The 18,766-nt window shown below is 40.7% G+C and overlaps 1 protein-coding gene across 2 annotated transcripts in view; it reads left to right on the plus strand.

The window, feature by feature from the left end:
• Positions 1–18,766, plus strand: part of Ticrr (TOPBP1-interacting checkpoint and replication regulator) — a 41,848-nt gene that overhangs the window by 14,478 nt on the left and 8,604 nt on the right. Inside the window, exons 6-16 of one of the 2 annotated variants that reach the window (XM_218829.10) lie at positions 3,739–3,878; positions 5,139–5,357; positions 6,896–7,047; positions 8,970–9,070; positions 9,667–9,760; positions 9,847–9,926; positions 10,101–10,328; positions 11,004–11,100; positions 15,849–15,906; positions 17,442–17,603; positions 18,259–18,346. In XM_218829.10, coding sequence (XP_218829.6) covers positions 3,739–3,878; positions 5,139–5,357; positions 6,896–7,047; positions 8,970–9,070; positions 9,667–9,760; positions 9,847–9,926; positions 10,101–10,328; positions 11,004–11,100; positions 15,849–15,906; positions 17,442–17,603; positions 18,259–18,346 — 1,419 coding nt within the window. The other variant, XM_039101043.2, reaches the window with a different exon arrangement.

Below are 18,766 nucleotides of genomic sequence, written 5' to 3' on the forward strand. Positions count from 1 at the left end.
TTTCCTGGAATCGCAGTACTTGCTGAGATGGAGCGTTGGAGGCCAGTCTGGGCTGCCTTAGCAGGGCTTGTCCAGAAGCAAAGAAAAAAGTTAAAACTACCTCCCACCTCAGATGTAGGAAGAGAATAATAGGGATGAGAACAGGTATGGATTACATAGAGAATAAATGACAACAAAAGATGGTCAACAGAGTAAAGTTGGTTTTTAAAAACGTCAGGCAAGGGCCTGCAAGGTGGAGGTGCTTGCTGCATAGACCTTGTAGTTGAGGTCACTTCTTGGAACCTGTGGAAAGGTAGAAAGATGGAACTGACTCCACAAAGCTGTCATCTGACCTACACACATCATGCACCCATGTCTGCATACACACACTCAGAAGTAAACAAAAGAGAAAGAAAAGCCAAAGTAGGCCTTAATAATCTTTAGTAATGTAGAAGATACAGTAGAAATTCAAATTATTATTAAAAGGTAAAGTTGAGGTATTTTTGCTTTTCCATATAGTTATCCATTTGTTCCGAAGTCATTTGCTAGAAGAATTCTCTTCCAATTGAATTCTTTCAGTCAGTTGACCACCATTGTTCAGATACCTTTTTAGATAGAAAGTCCAGAAACTGTTTATACCACATTGTCTAAAACATTGTGCCAAGATACCTACCATATACTGTAGCTTTATAGCTCCAGTCTCTAAATCAGATAGGTTAGGTAGTCTCAACTTTATTTTATTTTCTACTTACTTTGATTCCAGATTTCTTGATGTCTTTATGAACTTTAGAATCTGTCTATTGGGGCTGGGAAAATGGCTCACTGGGTAAGAGCACTTGCTATGAGAGTAGGAAGACTAGAGTTCAAATCCCCAGCACCACATAAAAGCCACGCATGGCCACACATGACACTGTCTTACATACAGTAAGGTGTAGAGCAATAGATAAAGGCACCAAGCTTTGTCCTCTGGTTCCTGCATGCATGTACACATGTGTATACATTCCATCACACACACTCTCAAATACTCTCAAAATACTAAAAGGCAAAGAATCTGCTTATTAACTTTTCTCAAAAAAAACCTTGGGGGGTTGGGGATTTAGCTCAGTGGTAGAGCGCTTGCCTAGGAAACGCAAGGCCCTGGGTTCGGTCCCCAGCTCCGAAAAAAAGAACCAAAAAAAAAAAAAAAAAAAAAAAAAAACTTGGAATTTTGGTGGAGTATGTATAGACTCATAGCTAAATTTGGGGAAGAACTGGAATGTTTAGTCTTTGATCTAAAAACTTAGTCTATCTGTTTAGACTTAATTTTCCATGATATTTTGTATTTTTCAGTGTACAAATTTACTCTGCATTATTTCTGAAAAGTATCTAAGTATTGAATGTACAGGTATTGTCATAGGCTAAAAGATTTTACAGGTATATAATGAAACAAGAGAACACAGCCATGTTGCTGCATACAGAATCAATGTATAAAGTTAATAGTATGCCCATCACAAACAGAAACTATCATTTATGAACTATAGACTTAATCCCTTGAGACTGTAGTCTTAAAGGAATGGATACAGAAAATGTGGTACATCTACATGATGGACTACTACTCAGCTATTAAAAACAATGACTTCATAAAATTCATAGGCAAATGGATGTAACTAGAAAATATCATCCTGAGTGAGGTGACCCAATCACAAAAGAACACACATGGTATGCATTCACTGATAAGTGGATATTAGCCCAAAAGCTCGAATTACCCAAGATACAATCCACAGACCACATGTAGCTCAAGAAGAACGACCAATATGCAGATGTTTCAGTCCTTCTTAAAAGGGGGAATAAAAATATTCATAGGAGGAAATATGGAGACAAAGTTTGGAGCAGAGACTGAAGGAATGGCCATTCAGAGCCTGCCCTACCTGGGGATCCAGCCCATATACATACAGCCACTAAACCCAGACAATATTGATGATGCCAAGAAGTACATGCTGACAGGAGCCTGATATAGCTGTCTCCTGAGAGGCTCTGCCAGAGCATGACAAATACAGATGCTAGCAGCCAACCGTTGAACTGAGAACAGGGTCTCCATTGGAGGAGTTAGAGAAAGGATTGAAAGAGCTGAAGGGGCTTGCAACCCCATAAGAATAATACCAACCGGGGTTGGGGATTTAGCTCAGTGGTAGAGCGCTTGCCTAGGAAGCACAAGGCCCTGGGTTCGGTCCCCAGCTCCGGAAAAAAAAAAAAAAAAAAAGAACCAAAGAATAATACCAACCAACCAGAGCTCCCAGGGACTAAACCACTACCTAAAGAGTACACATGGGTTCCATGGCTCCAGCTGCATATGTAGCAGAGGATGGCCTTGGGCACCAATGGGAGGAGAAGCCCTTGGTCCTGCCAAGGCTGGACCATCCCCCCACCCCCCACCGCCAGTGTGGGGGAATGTCAGGGCAGAGAAGTGGGAAGGGGTGGGTGGTTGGGCGAGGCAACACCCTCATACAAGAAGGGTGGGGGGAGATGGTATAGCAGATTTATGGAGGGGAAACTGGGAAAGGGGGTAACATTTGAAATATAAATTTAAAAATACCCAATTAAAAAAAAACAATATCCAAGAAAAGAAACATTAACAAGTGACTAAGAAGACTTAGGGTATAGATCACAGGTAGAGTGCTTTTCCTGCCTCGGGTTTGACACCCAGCCCTGGAAAACACAGTAAAGTGCTCAGTAATAAATGTAAGAGAGGATGGATAGAGATAAGTCTAAGATCAAAACAAACATTCCTCTCGTGACTTGCAGGTTTTCTGTAAAGCTGCAGTGCATAAGGCAGTCTGGCATAGTGCACAGGTAATCCAAATCAGTGGGAGAATGTAGAGAGCCTACAAAATGACTCCTGCACCTACGGGGATGTGCCATATAATGGACAGGGGGTACCGTGTGAGCCCCCAGGGAAGACAGATTCAGTTTAATAAGTAATGTGATAGTTGGCTATCCAAAAGATAAAAATTTATATTTTAATCTTTCAGAAAACACAATAAGAAATTTCTAGAAGATTAAAAAATTGAGAAAAGCATTTTAAAATTATTAGAAAGATATAACCCAGTGTGTGTGCTTGCATGGCTATGTCACATGAATGCAAATGCCCTAGGCAGTAGGACTTGTCCCCTGAAACTGGAGGTAGAGATGGTTTGAGCTACCTTGTGGGAATCAAACTTGGGTCCTCTGAAAGAACGGTAAGTGCTCTTAACTGAGCCATCTCTCCAACCCTCATATACTTCTGTTAGAACTAGTAAAGATGAGTAAAGTAAAGGTATTTACATACAAGTGAAAAATATGCTGAGTGTGAGCAATTGTAAGAGGTAAAATTGTAATATCATTTATATAAAATTTACAACGTGGGACATAGAAATCGTGTTTGTGTTTATACATAAAAGGCAAATGTAAGTCTAGAATACTTGTGAGGGTGGATGGGAAAAGATGGAGCGGGGCTTTAGCTATGTCTGATTTCTAAAAATGTCAAAGCAGCTATAACTGTTAACAAGAATTTAATCTTGATGATTTTCTAGTTGAAAAGTTCATATTTTCAAATTAATAGCAAAACTTTAGAAAGAACAAAAGGGGAGAGGGGATGACAAGCCTTCTCTACCATCCGACTCCCATGGCATAAGGGATCTGCTGAAGTCTAGACTGTGTGACATTGATAGCCCTGCACATGTTCTGACTCTCAGGGTTTGCTGAGTTGGAATTTGGCCTTATACTGTGTATCTTGTCTTATAGGTTGTTGCACGCTGCCTCCCCTGATAATAATGAATCCTCCAGAACTGAAAGTGAGCTAACACGCTGCCTCTCTGAGCTCTACCAGAGAAGATCTCACGAAGAGTCTACTGTAGTTAATCAAGAACGCAGCAGAAAGAAACGTATGCACATAGAAGGCCTGTTTCTTAAGGCAGTCTTCTTTTCCTTTAGAGACTATACATTTTATTTAATTATTTTATCTTGCTTTTGTTTTTCAAGACAGGGTTTCTTGGTAAGAGCTCTGGCTTTCCTAGACTCACGCTATAGACCAGGCTGGCTTTGGGCTCAAAGAGATCCACCTGCCTCTGCCTCCTGAGTGCCAGGATTAAGACGATGCGTCACCAAACCTGGCCAAGATTGTATATTTTAAAAGACTTATTCTTTCTAAAAAAGAAACAAAAGCTTGAAATGGAAACTAAAGGCAGATTTTTATATTTCATATTTTAAAATAATTGTATTAGTTCAATATTGATTAAATCACTGATGTTCTTCCTTCCTAATGAATTGACATCCTTATTTTAATTATAATATAAATATCAATACAAACTTTAAAAAAAAACAATTTAAAAATATTTGCTAATCAGTTTCTTTGCCTCCCTGACCCTTGTGCTGGGAGCTAAACCCAGGGTATCAGACATGTTATGCAATGCTTTACCCTGAGCAACATCTGCCTGACTATAATCATCCTGCTTCACTCATGTTGTCCAACATGTAGAGTGTTTTCAATTTCTGTCACTATAATATTGCAGTATGTATCATGAGTAAACTCTGAGAGATTTCCTTCATAGAGGTTTCTACGAATGAGCTACTGTGTTAAAGAGTGAAAATTGGCTTATAATGTAGATTGCTAAATTGTTTCAGAAAAGGCATGTGCTTGTCTAGTATGCATGAGCTATGAGCTCTATCACTAGCTCTGCAAAGGAGAAAAGTCTCCTCAACACTCTTGACTGTTGGGCAACACAAAATTTTTGAAGTGTGTGTATTGACTTTGTATAAAAATCATTGAGATGGGACTGGAGAGACAGCTCAGCAGTTAAGAACACTTGTTGCTTTTGCAGAGGACCCAGGATTAGTTCCCAGCACCCACATGGCAGCACATAGCCGTCTGTAATTCTAGTTCGAAGGAATCCAGTGCCTTCTTCTCATCTCCCTGGGTATCTTTAAAATAAGAAAATGATTGTTGAGATAATTTAGTTATAAACTTCAGGAAAAGGAACCTGTTTACTCTGTATTGTAGAAGTAGATAAAAGAACTACCTGGTTTAGATCATTTCTGAAGGAAGATATTTCTGTTCAGCATTCTTTCATAGTATTTGGAGACTATAGTTCTCAATTCCATAGATGTAAAACTTGACTTTTCTTTTCATGCTGATGTTTTGGTAGGTGGCATCCCTCGAACTCCGGTGAGACAGAAGATGAATACCATGTCCCGCTCCTTGAAGATGCTGAATGTGGCGAGGCTAAATGTAAAGGCTCAGAAGTTACATCCAGATGGGAGTCCAGACATGGCTGTGGAGAAGGGGCTCCCAAAGACTGTCATTGGCAGAACAGCAGACAAATTGGAAGATAGAGGAAGAGTATTAAGAAGTTCTAAACTTAAAGGTATTCATTCATCCTCGAGCATTTGGTGTCTGTGCTATTATATAAGACGGGTGGAGGCTGGGGAATCTAGCCCAGTTGATAGAGTGTTTACCTAGCATTCATGACATCCTTGGGTTGATTCCCCAGAACCGCAGAAAACCTAACATATATAATCTCAACACCAGGAGACAGAGGCAGGAGGATCAGAATTTTTGGTGTCATTGCATCTATGTAATAAGTTTGAGGCCAGCTGGGCTATATAAAGCCTCATGTAAATAAATATACAAATAAATAAAATGGAATGGGGGAGGGGAGAGGAGAAATAGATTGAAATGTTTTGGGGGAATTGAAGACTAGATTACAACCTGAGTTGTTATTATTCTTTAGAAGCCATCCACCTTTAAAAAAATTTTTACCTAATTAATTTATTTTATTGAAATAAAGTCTGATGTAATCCAGGCTATAGTCCAGTTCAAACTCTCTATATAGCTGGTCTTCAACTCCTGATCCTCCTGCTTCCACCTCCCCAATGCTAGGATTTCAGGCATGTGCTACTATGCCCAGTAGAATCTTTCCTTGAACTGGAGCTTGCTGAGAGAGTAGGCTGGCTAGCTAGTGAGCCCTAAGGATCCACCCGTCTCCACTCCCCCAGCATTGGGATTATAAGTGTGGTCCACCACATCTGTCTTTTTAAAATGCTGGTACTGGGAGATGAGGTCCCCATAGCTTGCAACTGAGCCATACTATTGAGTTTTAAATACTTTTTTACACTACTTTAATTTTTATTTATATGTGCACGTATGCAGGTATGCGTTATGGCGTACACATGGAGGCTGGAGGACAGCTCATGGGAGCTTGTCCTCTCTCCACCTTGTGGGTCCTAGAGATCAAACTCAGGTTGTCAGGCTTGGCAGCCGGCACACTTAGCTGTGAATCCCCTTACTAGATTGCTACTGAGTTTAAGAGGGCTTTGTATGTTTTGGATAATGGGCCTTTATCTGATGTCCATTGTAAATATTTTCTCCAAATCTATGACTTATCTTTTACACTCTTGTCAGTATATTGGTAGAACATTAGTATTTAATTTATTTTTAGTTGGTTAGGTGTTTGGAGTTTTGTTTGTTTATTTTAAATCTCATGTAGCCCAGGCTAATCTCAAGCCTACTGTGTGACTGAGTCTTGTCATGAACATCCTTCCTTTCTCCAGATCACCTAGATTTCTTTGTTATATTGTAGGAGTCTGAGACCTTTTCTTTTCAAATTGTGACTGATTCACTTTGATTAATCTGGAGCATAACAGGTTGTGTCTGAACCTAATATTCCCAGTTGGATGTTCAATTGTTCCAGCACTGTTTGTTGCTCTTTTATTCAGTGTATCACCTTTGTTATTTGTTAAAGGGCAGTGACTGCTAGGCCCTGTGGAATGTTCACATCATCCTGGCATGTTCACACTACATGCCTAGTGTCAGTCATGGCCATCCACACATAATTAGATTTCTCCTTACATAATGCACAGAGTTGCTCTGAATATGATAACCAAATGTTCTTTTTCCCCACAGAATTTAAAACTGAAGAGGAGCTTCTGGCTTACATACATGACAACTACCAAAAGACTGTGGCTACAGGAGAAATTACATTACATTCATGTGCTCAAAATACGGTCTCAACCATTAAAATTTTCCTGAAGTCCAAGGACGTCAAGGAATTAGAAGTAAGAAAGTCTAGATAATAGCACCATAGATCTAGTATTTGATGGTTGGTTGGTTTAGTGCACATACCTTAAAGAATTTCTGTTTCACTGCACATGATTGAAAAATGATGAATAGACTAGAGAGATGGCTCAGTGGTTAGAAGCACTGCTTTCCAGAGGACCCAGGTTCAACTCCCAGCTACATGGTTCAAAGCCTTTATAGTAACTCCAGTTTCAAGCCATCTGATGCCCTCTTCTGCCCTCTTTGGACACTGCATGCATATGATGCACAGATGTACATGCAGTCAGAATACCTATATATGTAAAATAAAATAAAGATTTGTGAATATTTAAAAAGAGAAAAGTGCTGAGTAGAGGATTGGGTATAATTCCAGGTTTTAGAATGTGAACCTGATAAACTGGAGGTCAAAAATTAGTGTGGACCTCTGTCCTAATGAGAGAGACTGCTATAATCTGTGTTGTGTGTTGGCTGTGTGAATTAAACTAATGGTTTTAACCCCAGTTGCTCTTCAGAATGACTTTGTTGTTAACTATCTTATGATTTATCTGTTTATTTATTTTTTGCATTTATGAGTATTTTGTCTGCATGTATGTCTGCATATCATGTGCACCGAGTCCCCTGGAACTAGAGTTACAGGCATTTGTTAATTACTATGTGATCGGGGTTGGGGATTTAGCTCAGTGGTAGAGCGCTTGCCTAGGAAGCGCAAGGCCCTGGGTTCGGTCCCCAGCTCCGAAAAAAAGAACCAAAAAAAAAAAAAAATTACTATGTGATTGCTGGGAATCAAACCGAGCAGACAGTGCTCTTAATTGCTGAGCCATCTCTCCAGGCCTTTTGGATTTTATTTTATTTATGTAAGTACACTGTAGCTGTCTTCAGACACCAGAAGAGGGCATCAGATCCCATTACAGATGGTTGGGAGTCACCATGTGGTTGCTGGGGATTGAACTCAGGACCTTTGGAAGAACAGTCAGTGCTTTTAACTGCTGAGCCATCTCTCCAGGCCCCTGTTGTTTTGTTTCTAATGTTAATGTCTGGTCCTTCTACAATGACGGACTAACTAACTCCAAGTCTGTTTGTGTTGGGACTTGAACATATATTTGTTTTTAAAACTTCCTACATAACTCTATTGCAAACCACTGTTTTAGAATAGTCTGTTGCCATTATTCATATGTAATGGCAAAAGCTGGGCTCTTTATAGTGGACAAGAGCTGTTTATGGTTACCACTGCTTTGTGGACCTTCTTTTTTTTTTTTTTTTTTTGGTTCTTTTTTTTCGGAGCTGGGGACCGAACCCAGGGCCTTGCGCTTCCTAGGCAAGCGCTCTACCACTGAGCTAAATCCCCAGCCCCGCTTTGTGGACCTTCTGTTTTAAAAGTAAGTGTATATAGCCGGGTGTGGTAGCACACGCCTTTAATTCCTGCACTTGGGAGGCAGAGGTGGGGGTCTTTGTGAGTTCAAGGCCAGCGCCATCTACATGTTAAGTTCCAGGACATCCAGCATGAGAGAGGGACAGAGACAGAGACAGAGAGAGAGAGAGAATCTTAGCTACATGGTTTCAAGCCTGACTGTGAGCAGTCTAACATTGGTGTTAGCTAGCAATCTGCAAGAGCAATATCTGTACTTAACCCTAACCACTGAGCCATCTGTACAGCCCAAGGAACCTTCCTTTAACAGGTCAAATCTATAGGCTTGCTGTGTCTACTTTTTTTTTTTTTAAAACTACATTCTCTTTAAGATATCAAAGGAAGGGGTTGGGGATTTAGCTCAGTGGTAGAGCGCTTGCCTAGTAAGTGCAAGGCCCTGGGTTCGGTCACCAGCTCCAAAAAAAAAAAAGAAAAAAGAAAAAAAAAGAAAAAAAAAGATATCAAAGGAAAACATAAGTAATAGTTTTCTCCCACATAATTATTTTGTGCTTGCAGATGACTTGCATGAATCATATGAATAGTAACCTCTTAAAAACCAGCAAGACCCTCCGACAGAACCTAGGGGGAAAGACGGATAAAGAAGACAAAGTCAGAGAGTAAGAAACCACTTTGTACCATTACTCCAGAACAGCTGTGAGTTTGTCATGGTCTTTATGATGTTCTGAGGGGCAGACGGAGTCACCTGATTGCCTAAGGAACACACCAGTAGTTAGAGAAAGCGCTGGATTCTACTGGACATTTCCCTCCATCCCTTCCTTCCTTCTTTTTTTTAAAAAAAATTTTTTTTTTAAAAGACTGTATTATGGAGCCCAACTAGCCTCAGACTTGCTATTTAACTGAGGCTGGCCTTGAACTCCTGGTCTTCATCCACCTCGTCAGTATTGAGATTCAGACACGTATCACCATTCCCAGTTTATCTAGTGCTGGGAACCAAATGCATGGCCTCAAGTGCTAGGCAAGCACTTCCCCACATTTCCTCTACCCACGCACTGCTTTGTGTGTTTTTTATTTTTTCCCTCTTTTTCAGTCCTGGAGATTGAATCCAGGGCTTTGTATATGGTAGGCATATGTTTTAGCACTGAGTTACCTTCCCATTCCTGGTCATTGTTTCTTATAGTAATAGATCTTTGCTCTAAGAAAGAGTTTCACTACACACCAAAGGAATGTGTGACCAGAACTCTGTGTCCTCCAGGTGCCAGCTCCAGGTATTTCTTCGTCTGGAGATGTGTCAGCAGTGCCCCTCAGTCCTGGACCGGACGGAGGAGGTAGAGCACGTGGTGGAGGAGGTGAGCCCACGCTGCTGCCCTGAGCATGCACTCCTGCTCTCAGCTCCCCAGCAGAGCCTGTGGCAACTTTGTGCCATGTCTTTCAGGTGACAGATCTGCTGCGTGTGGTGTGTCTCACTAAGGACTCAGCATACCTGTCAGAGTTTCTGGAGGAGATTTTGGGATTGTAAGTTCAACGAGTACTGGCTTAGTTTAAAAAAATGTGGTGTTGTTTTTTAACAATGACTGCACATGGTGTTATGTTAGAATTCTATGTTTACAAGGGTGTTTTTTCATGCTGGGTGCAGGGACAGAGAGATGAGATGGAAACTCAGTTCTGTCTAACCAGTATATTCCACAGGTATATTGACTCCATCCCAGGGACAATTGGACAACTTTACCACAGCCTGGGGTTAAAGATTCCTCAGAAGCTGGCTGGAGTTCTTCCTACAGACTTTTTCAGTGATGATTCTATGACTCAAGAGAGCATGTCACCACCTCCCTCATCAAGCACTCACAGATCAGTGTCGGCCATTACTGAGTCTGAGCAGCTGGAGGAGCTTCGGACCAGATCAGCCAAGAAGAGAAGGTAGGAGCGAGCAGCAGACACTTGCACTGTAGCTAAGTTTAGAGTAGCAAGTCTGAAGACCGTCTTGCCTTTGTCCATCTAATGTACAAGTTGCCCTTGTATCAGAATCAAGACAAAAAACTCTCTGGAGTTCCCTCCAAGTAGCATCATATAGTTTATATTTTTTTCCTCAGGGAATATGTGGTATTTACTTTGGTTTACAAAACCCTGTACTATCTACAAGGGTTGTCTAAGAACTAGGAACCTGTTGTGAGATAAGATTAGGGTTTCAGGGGCTGGAGGGATGGCTCAGTGGTTAAGAGCACTGGGTCCTGAGTTCAAGTCCCAGCAACCACGTGGTGGCTCACAACCATCTGTAATGAGATCTGGTGCCCTCTTCTGGTGTATCTGAAGACAGCTATAGTGTACTTATATATAAAGTAAATAAATCTTTTTTTAAAAAAAAGATTAAGGTTTCAGTTACTTAGAACATTTCCTTGCTGCCTTTTATTGCTGTTAACTAGCTCAATCTGTATTAGCCATTTTTTGTAACTCAGGACTTGTTATAAATATAGGCCAAGCTCAAGATAACTAACTGGCACTTATTTAAACAATGTATTTTAGATGCTGTTTTCACTCAAACCTAACTACATATTTACTTTATTTGGTGTATTCTCTATTTTCTATTTTTAAAAGGAAAAATGCACTAATAAGACATAAAAGTATTGCAGAGATTTCCCAGGCTCTTCGACAAATTGAAGTTCCCAAAGTGTCCAAGAGAGCTACAAGGAGTGTAAGTCACTAATAGATCGGGGTTAAGTTACTGCTGTTAGCTGGGGTTGACAGTGCAGAGGGATAGTGGTGTTTGTTTCTCCTGTTAGAAAGTCACCTAATGGGGGCTGGAGAGATGGCTCAGCAGTTAAGAGCACTGACTGCTCTTCCAGAGGTCCTAAGTTCAATTCCCAGCAACCACATGGTGGCTTACAACCATCTGTAATGGGATCTGATGCCCTCTTCTGGTGTGTCTGAAGATAGTGACAGTGTCATATATGTTAAATAAATAAATCTTAAAAAAAAAAAAAAAAGAAAGAAAGAAAGTCACCTAATTTGAAATGACATTTCAGAGATTTTTGGATTTTAGAGTGTTTAGAGTATTGACAGTTAAAACAAGAACAACAAAAATCTTTGGGGTTGGAGAGATGGCTCAATGGTTAAGAGCACTGGCTGCTCTTCTGGAGGTCCTGAGTTCAATTCTCAGCATCCACATGGGGCTCAAGACCATCTATAAAGGGATCTGAGGCCCTTTTTGGCTTGTAGGAATACATGAAGACTGAATACTCCAACATTTTAAAAAAATACATAATTTTTTTAAAGTGTCCAATGAGACTGTTGAGCTGGCTCCTATCAGCTGCTCTTTCAAAGGATCCAGATGGAATGCTCAACACCTTCACACAGACAAAGCACCAATGCACATAAAAGAAATCATTTTTCTTAAAAAAGCTGGTCTTGATGGTACACACCTACAGGAAGATCACTGCATCTGAGGCTAGCCTAGTCTGCAGAATAAGTTCTAGGATAGTAGCCAGGACTATACAGGCTAATCCCTTATCCAAAAAAAAAAAAAAAAAAAAAAAAGCCCAGGGATTGGGGACATGTTTAGTGAAACTGTTTGTTGCCATGCAGCATAAAGACCTGAACCCATGCATAAAACACCTAGCGTGGTAGCACATACTTGTAATCTACCACTGGGGAGACAGAGAGTCCTTCCTTCCTGGGTTTGCTGGACAGCTATTTCAGTACAGTAAGAGACCCTATCTCAAAAACAAAATGTCACCAGGTCCTGGTGGTGCACACCTTTAATCCCAGTACTTAGGCAGGCAGATCTCTGTGTTTGAGGTCAGCCTGGTGTACAGAGCAAGTCCCAGAACAGCCAGGGGTACAGAGAAAACAAAAATGTGGATGGTACCTAAAGGAATGCTACCTTAGGTTATTCTCTGGCTTGCACACATACATATGGACCTGTCCCTACATAGATCCACACATCTGTGAGCAAACAAACATAAAGACTGTAATATTTATAGTAATATGAAGAAAACAAGTAAAAGCTAGGACTGGGGGCTGGAGGGATGGCTCAGAGGTAAGAACACTTGCTTCCCTTTCAGTGGCTCTGGTGTTTGGTGTTCACAACCACACTTTGACACTGGGAAAGCTCACAGCCACCTGTAACTCCAACACCAGTCCTTGTGTAAGTCCTTGTGTGTGCTGTCTCCCCAACAATACTTGTCAATATATTACACCTCATTTCAACAGCCAGCTGGGGAAGAGGCTGGCCATTGACATGAAGCCTAGTGGTAATTGGTTTTCTGTGGCAGCACGTGATTTTCCCGTGCGGGGAAACAAAGAAGTGTACTTAGAGTCTGTTAACTAAGTGTAAGTAACATCCTGCTAAGGAAAGGACGGGAGACTAGAGATGCAGCGACACTTTGGAACATGGACTGTTTGAGCAGAGGTCAAGTCTGAGCTGGAGCTGGCTTCAGAAGCATCCTCACTGTGGCTGTGGCTGCTCCTGTCTAGACTGCACTTAGCATGGGAGGCGGCTTTCTTTTAGAGGTCACAGCATTTACTTTCATACCACACCTTGCCTGTGGATAAGATGCCAGTCTTACAGACCTTGCAGTCATGTCTAAAGGGCAGGAAATCCAAAAGCAGAGGAACAGAAGGTGGAAGAACTCTGTTATCACCAGGTTTTATAGTGATTTATACTTTCTAGCTGTCTTTGATATTTATTTGTTTATTTATTTATTTACTTATTTATTTATTATTTTAGATTTTCCAAGGCAGCTATGGCTTGGCATAGTGACATATTCATTTAGACCCAGCACTCGGAGACAGAGGATCTCTGAGTTTGAGGATGGCCTGGCCCACATTGTAAGTTCTAGGCCAGCCAAGGCTACATAGTGTGACCCTGTTTTAGAAATTCAACAACAACAACAAAACCAGAGCAGACTTATGGAGATGAGGACTTGATTTTGATTAAAGAATGAATTTCATGCCAGTTGGTAGTATAAATAATGACAGATAATAATAATAATAATAATAATAATAATAATAATAATAATAATACAAAGAAGAAGAAGAAGAAGAAGAAGAAGAAGAAGAGTCAGATTCTAAGTTTGTGTGTATGAAATTTGAGAGTTTTTGTTTTTTCAGACAGTTTCTCTATATAGCACTTGCTGTCTTGAGGCTTTTTAGACCAGTTTTGGTTTTTCAAAGCAAGTTTTCTCTGTATATCCTTGGCTGTCCTCTAACTTGATTTGTAGGACATGTCCTGCCTCTGCCTCCCAAGTGCTATGATTAAAGACAACTGTGACTGAAACTAGGCTGAAATTTTTGAAAGGCCAATATAGTTAAGTAAGGAAGTAAAGAACTTGTAGTGTAAATGTAGCATTTGTTAATTATATAAATCATATTAGTGTATATTAATTTCTTTGCATATATTAATTCCTAAAGATTAGAATGATTGGGGAACAATCATTCTAGTACATTCTAGTACATCCTACATACAATCTCTTAGACTTTTTTTCCTTGTTTCTTTTTCTTTTTTTAAGTTTTTTTTTTTTTCATTTTATTTTATGTATATGGGTGTTATGCCTGTGTGTATGGAAGTGTACCATGCCAATGCCTAGTGCCTATAAAGACCAGAAGAGGATATCAGATACTCTGGCACTAGAGGAAAGTTGATAATATATGACGGTACAGAAAAAGCAGGTCATGTTTTATTTCCTTGCCTGTTTGATTGTTACTTACTTAATATGTATGGGTGTTCTGCCTGCATGTCTGTCTGCACAGTCATTCCTGGTGCCCAGAGAGGACATTTGGTCTGCTAGGACTGGAGTTAAAAACAGTTGTAAGTTGCTATGTATCCAGGTGCTGGGAGTCAAACTCAGGACCTCTGGAAGAACAGTCTGTGCTCTTAACCAATGAGCTGTCTCTCAGCCCATTTTGTTTTTTAAACAGGAGTTGGTTCGAATTTTTTTCTGTGTGTTTTAGTTTCCTCATTAGGGACTCTTGTTGAACTCATTTTCATAGTTGTGATCTAGATCATTATAGAAGACATTACTAACCAATATAACTAGCAACTACCATATGTAGTCTTTCCAGAAAGACCCTGACTATGATCCTGAGATCATTTATCACGTTTTTCTCTGATTGCAGGCCTCTAATCCCAGGACGTGGAGCACTGAGGCAGGTGGAATGCAAATTCAAAGCTTTCAGAATGCAGTCAGGAGACTAACCTGGGCAACCAAGAGAGACTCAGTCTCAAAATAAAACCCAACAGGGCTGGGGTGTAATTCACTAGAGGAGTCCTTGCCTACCATGTTTCAGGACCCTGGGTTCAAGTCCCAGTGCTGCTTATTTAAAAAAAAAAAAGCTATTATGAGAAATGGCATAACTGTAATGCTGACAGACAGGCGGAGAGACAGCTCAGTAGTTAAAAGAGTACTGACAGGACCTGGGTTCAATTCCCAGCACCCACATGGTGACTCAGAGCCATTCATAATTCCAGTTCAATGGGGATTCAGTGCCCTCTTCTGACTTCTGTGAGCGTGTACCTGGTACATATACAAACATGCAGGCAAAAGACTCATATACACAAAATAAAATAAATAAATCTTTTTTTGGTTCTTTTTTTTTTCGGAGCTGGGGACCGAACCCAGGGCCTTGCGCTTGCTAGGCAAGTGCTCTACCACTGAGCTAAATCCCCAACCCCTAAAATAAATAAATCTTAAGAAAGAAAGAGCAAATTGAAAAAAATCTTGAAAAATGATTCCCTTATTTATATGCACCTGGAATTTAGTCTCTTGATTCCTTTACGAGGCTAATAAGCTGAGTGGTTTGATACAGAAGCATTAGGCCAGTATCCTAATCAATCTGTCCCTTTCTATAGGTATAGAATGTATGTGTGATCATCACCAAAAAGTTAACGTGTAACTCGGACAGTATCTCTTCCTATCCACTCTTCAAAATGTGTAACACCAGTTATATGTACTCTGCTGTTTATAATCCTAGACCCTGTTCTGTATATTCCTAAAATAGACATAGGCAGTTTATGTTTGTTTATACTGTACCCTCCTCCACGTATGTAGCCGGCCTGGACTACATAGAGAGGTTCTTGTTTTTAATGAAACCAAGAAACAAGAAAGAAAACAAAAGACTACTGTGCTTACTTTTCAGAATCACACACACACACACACACACACACACACACACACACACACACGTTACACATCTTATCTCTCTGATGGTATACACTAGTCTTCCATGTGCTTTCACATCCCCTTTGGTTGGTGAGCTCCCTGTGTCACTCTTTATGTGCATCCCCTGGATTACTAGTGTGTAGAGGAGTCTTTGGAACCTGGCCTTCAGTGCATTTTCCTGTGTGCGTGTGCATCTCTGAATTGGCTCAGAGGGTTTCGGGTAGAACTGTTAGCTTTTATCTTGGATGAATCTCTGTTGATCACCCTCGTTTCTCATCTCCAGGAGAGCGCCCACCCTGCTTCCGTACAGCTACCACTCCCGAGAAAAGACACAGTACAGGGTATGTTTTGTTTTTTTCAAAACCTAGTCACTGGATTGACAAATTTATTATGATTGGATGTATTTAATGTAAGTTACAGCTCTGTATCATCATTGGTTAAAAAAATAACAAATTCCATGTTTTAGGGACAAGATAGTTCATAGGGCCTCAAAATACTACATCTAGTAAATTACTGACCTAAAATATTTCAAAGTGTCATTAGCATGGAATCTACAATTAGAAAAAAAAAAAAGACAAGAAAGAAAAAAAAGAGAGAGGCAGTGAGCTAATTTAGACAAAAGGAGCTTAAGTATGTTGGCTAAAGTATATTTCTTTTTTTTTTTTTTTTTTTTTTGGTTCTTTTTTTTCGGAGCTGGGGACCGAACCCAGGGCCTTGCGCTTCTTAGGCAAGCGCTCTACCACTGAGCTAAATCCCCAACCCCTAAAGTATATTTCTTAAGTTAACTTTTTTCTCTCTATTTTACAAATAAAATATAATTTCATCACCTTTCTCCTTCTTTTTCCACCCTCTAGTCCTGCTCATGAGCCCTCCTATCCCTTTGGAAGCCGTGGTCTCTTTGTCTTTGTTATTGTTATATTTGTGTGTGTGCAGCACAAACCTAAACATACAAATACACAGTGTGTTTAGCTTGGCTTGTGTGCATGATTTCAGGACTGGCCACCTGGTGTTAGATAACCAATTAGGGGCTCATACCTGTGGAAGACTATTTCTCTTGAGCTCATAACATATTTTCTGTTTGTGGTTTGTATTGTTTTAAGAAAAGCTCTCACTATTTAGGTCTGGCAGCCTGGCACTCATGTAAACCAGGAAGGCCCTGGAGTCACAGAAATCTGTGTACCTCTGCTCTGCTCTCTCTGCTCTGCTCTCTCTGCTATGCTCTGCTCTGCTCTAGGATTAACAAATAGAAACATTTAATAAATTTCTAAGAGAAAATATTAAATTCATTATTAGAGAAAATACTTCCTACAAAGAAGTGTCAAAGATTAGATGATGGCTTCACTGCTGAAGTCTACCCAGCATTTAAGAATAAGCACACCAGCTTGGATTATTTCAGGTGATAACTCTGGACAGTTCACTGAGGAATGAATTACCTTGAACAGTGATGCTGAGATAACTGTATGCACGAGGAAAAGAATAATAGTGAGGGGGCTGGAGAGATGGCTCAGCACTGACTGCTCTTGCACAGGTCCTGAATCCAATTCCCTGCAACCATATGGTAGCTCACAACCATCTGTAATGGGACCTGATGCCCTCTTCTGGTGTATCTGAAGACAGCTGCAGTGTACTAATAGATAAATCTTTAGAAGAATAATATTGGGCCTCTACCTCATTCTAAAGTCTATGTAAAAACTTTTGAAACCTGTAAGATCAGTAGTTTTGAGGTCCCCCAGGAGTGTGCAACCCAAAGGAATCATTTTAATGCATATGGCTACAGAGTGGCTTCCCCAAGCAGCTCTCTCTCTTTGGATCTGGCATGCTCAGTTAATTGATACCAACATAAGATTTTTATCTCCTATCTCTCCTCTGATTTTAGAAGTGACAAAAGTTCGAAGAAACCTTTTCAACCAGGGAATGCTTTCTCCTTCAAAGAGGGGGTTGAAGAAAGGGCTGCCTCGGAGCCGTTCTGTTTCAACTTTGGAATGTCTACAGCATAAGCAGGACAAGTTGAAGAAAACCAAAAGCAGTACATTCCAGGGTAACTAGGGAAAAGCGTTTATAACAAATCTGTTGGGAGCATTGTCCCCGTTTCTATTCCCAAATTAGTAATTGCGTCTTTCTGGTTTAAAGCACTTCCTGCTTTTCCAAAGGGCCTGTACTCATGTTGTGTAGCTTACTACCATCTTTTACCCCAGCTCCTGGGAGATCTGATGCCTCTAGACACCAGCAGCAGCAGTACTCACATGCACACAGCACTTAAAAATTAACAACCAATCTACTGATAGGTGCTGTGAAACAAAGCCATTGATGTTTGAGAGGGTTGGAACTGATCCAATGTCTGTAGCCATCCCACAGATCTTTAAAATATTTTACGTTGGCTTATGTCTTTTTGAGACAGGGTCTCACTGTAGCCTTGGTCAGCCAGGCCTGGAGCTTGCTTAGCAGACCAGGCCTCAGCTCAGAGATCCTCCTCTGCCTAAGACATTGGTCAGGCAGGCTTGTGTCTTTTAATCAGGCTGATGAACTGCTGCTGTATTCTGTTGAGCCCTGGAGGCTTAGGGTCTAGTTTAGAGTTTAGCATCCTCTCTAGCCGGGTAATAAAGCCTCATATAAGTTTAGACAGCACCCTTTCCCTTGCTGCTGCCGAAGAAGGTTAAGTGAGATTTATAGTCAATACTGTTTTTGCATCTTAGGTTATAAACTGCTGACTAAGAGTGTGGCTGAGACCCCAGTCCATAAGCAAATCTCCAGGAGGCTGCTCCACAGACAAATCAAGGGCAGGTGAGTAACAGTCCTATCCAGATCCCTGCATACTCCCAGGCTACCTTCAGCACCATCTCACAGGCATCTCTGTGCCGTCTCTTGAATTTCATGGCTATTTCTTTTTTTTTTTTTTTCCGGAGCTGGGGACCGAACCGAGGGCCTTGTGCTTGCTAGGCAAGCGCTCTACCACTGAACTAAATCCCCAAACCCTCATGGCTAATTCTTAACCCTGTTGCTTATATTTTATTACAGTCAAACAGTATCCACTATTTCACTCTTTCATTAGGCATAATTAAGACTTACGCACGTTGCCTATATCAATCCATTTCTTTTTATTATTGATCAGTATGTCATTAAATCGGTCTTCTGCATTCTCCTGTTGACAGGAAAGGTGAGCCCTTTTTCCTGACAGGGAAGGCTGGAGACCCAGCTTACCTG

The sequence above is a fragment of the Rattus norvegicus genome, chromosome 1, assembly GCF_036323735.1.
Source record: "Rattus norvegicus strain BN/NHsdMcwi chromosome 1, GRCr8, whole genome shotgun sequence".
Lineage (NCBI taxonomy): Eukaryota > Metazoa > Chordata > Mammalia > Rodentia > Muridae > Rattus > Rattus norvegicus.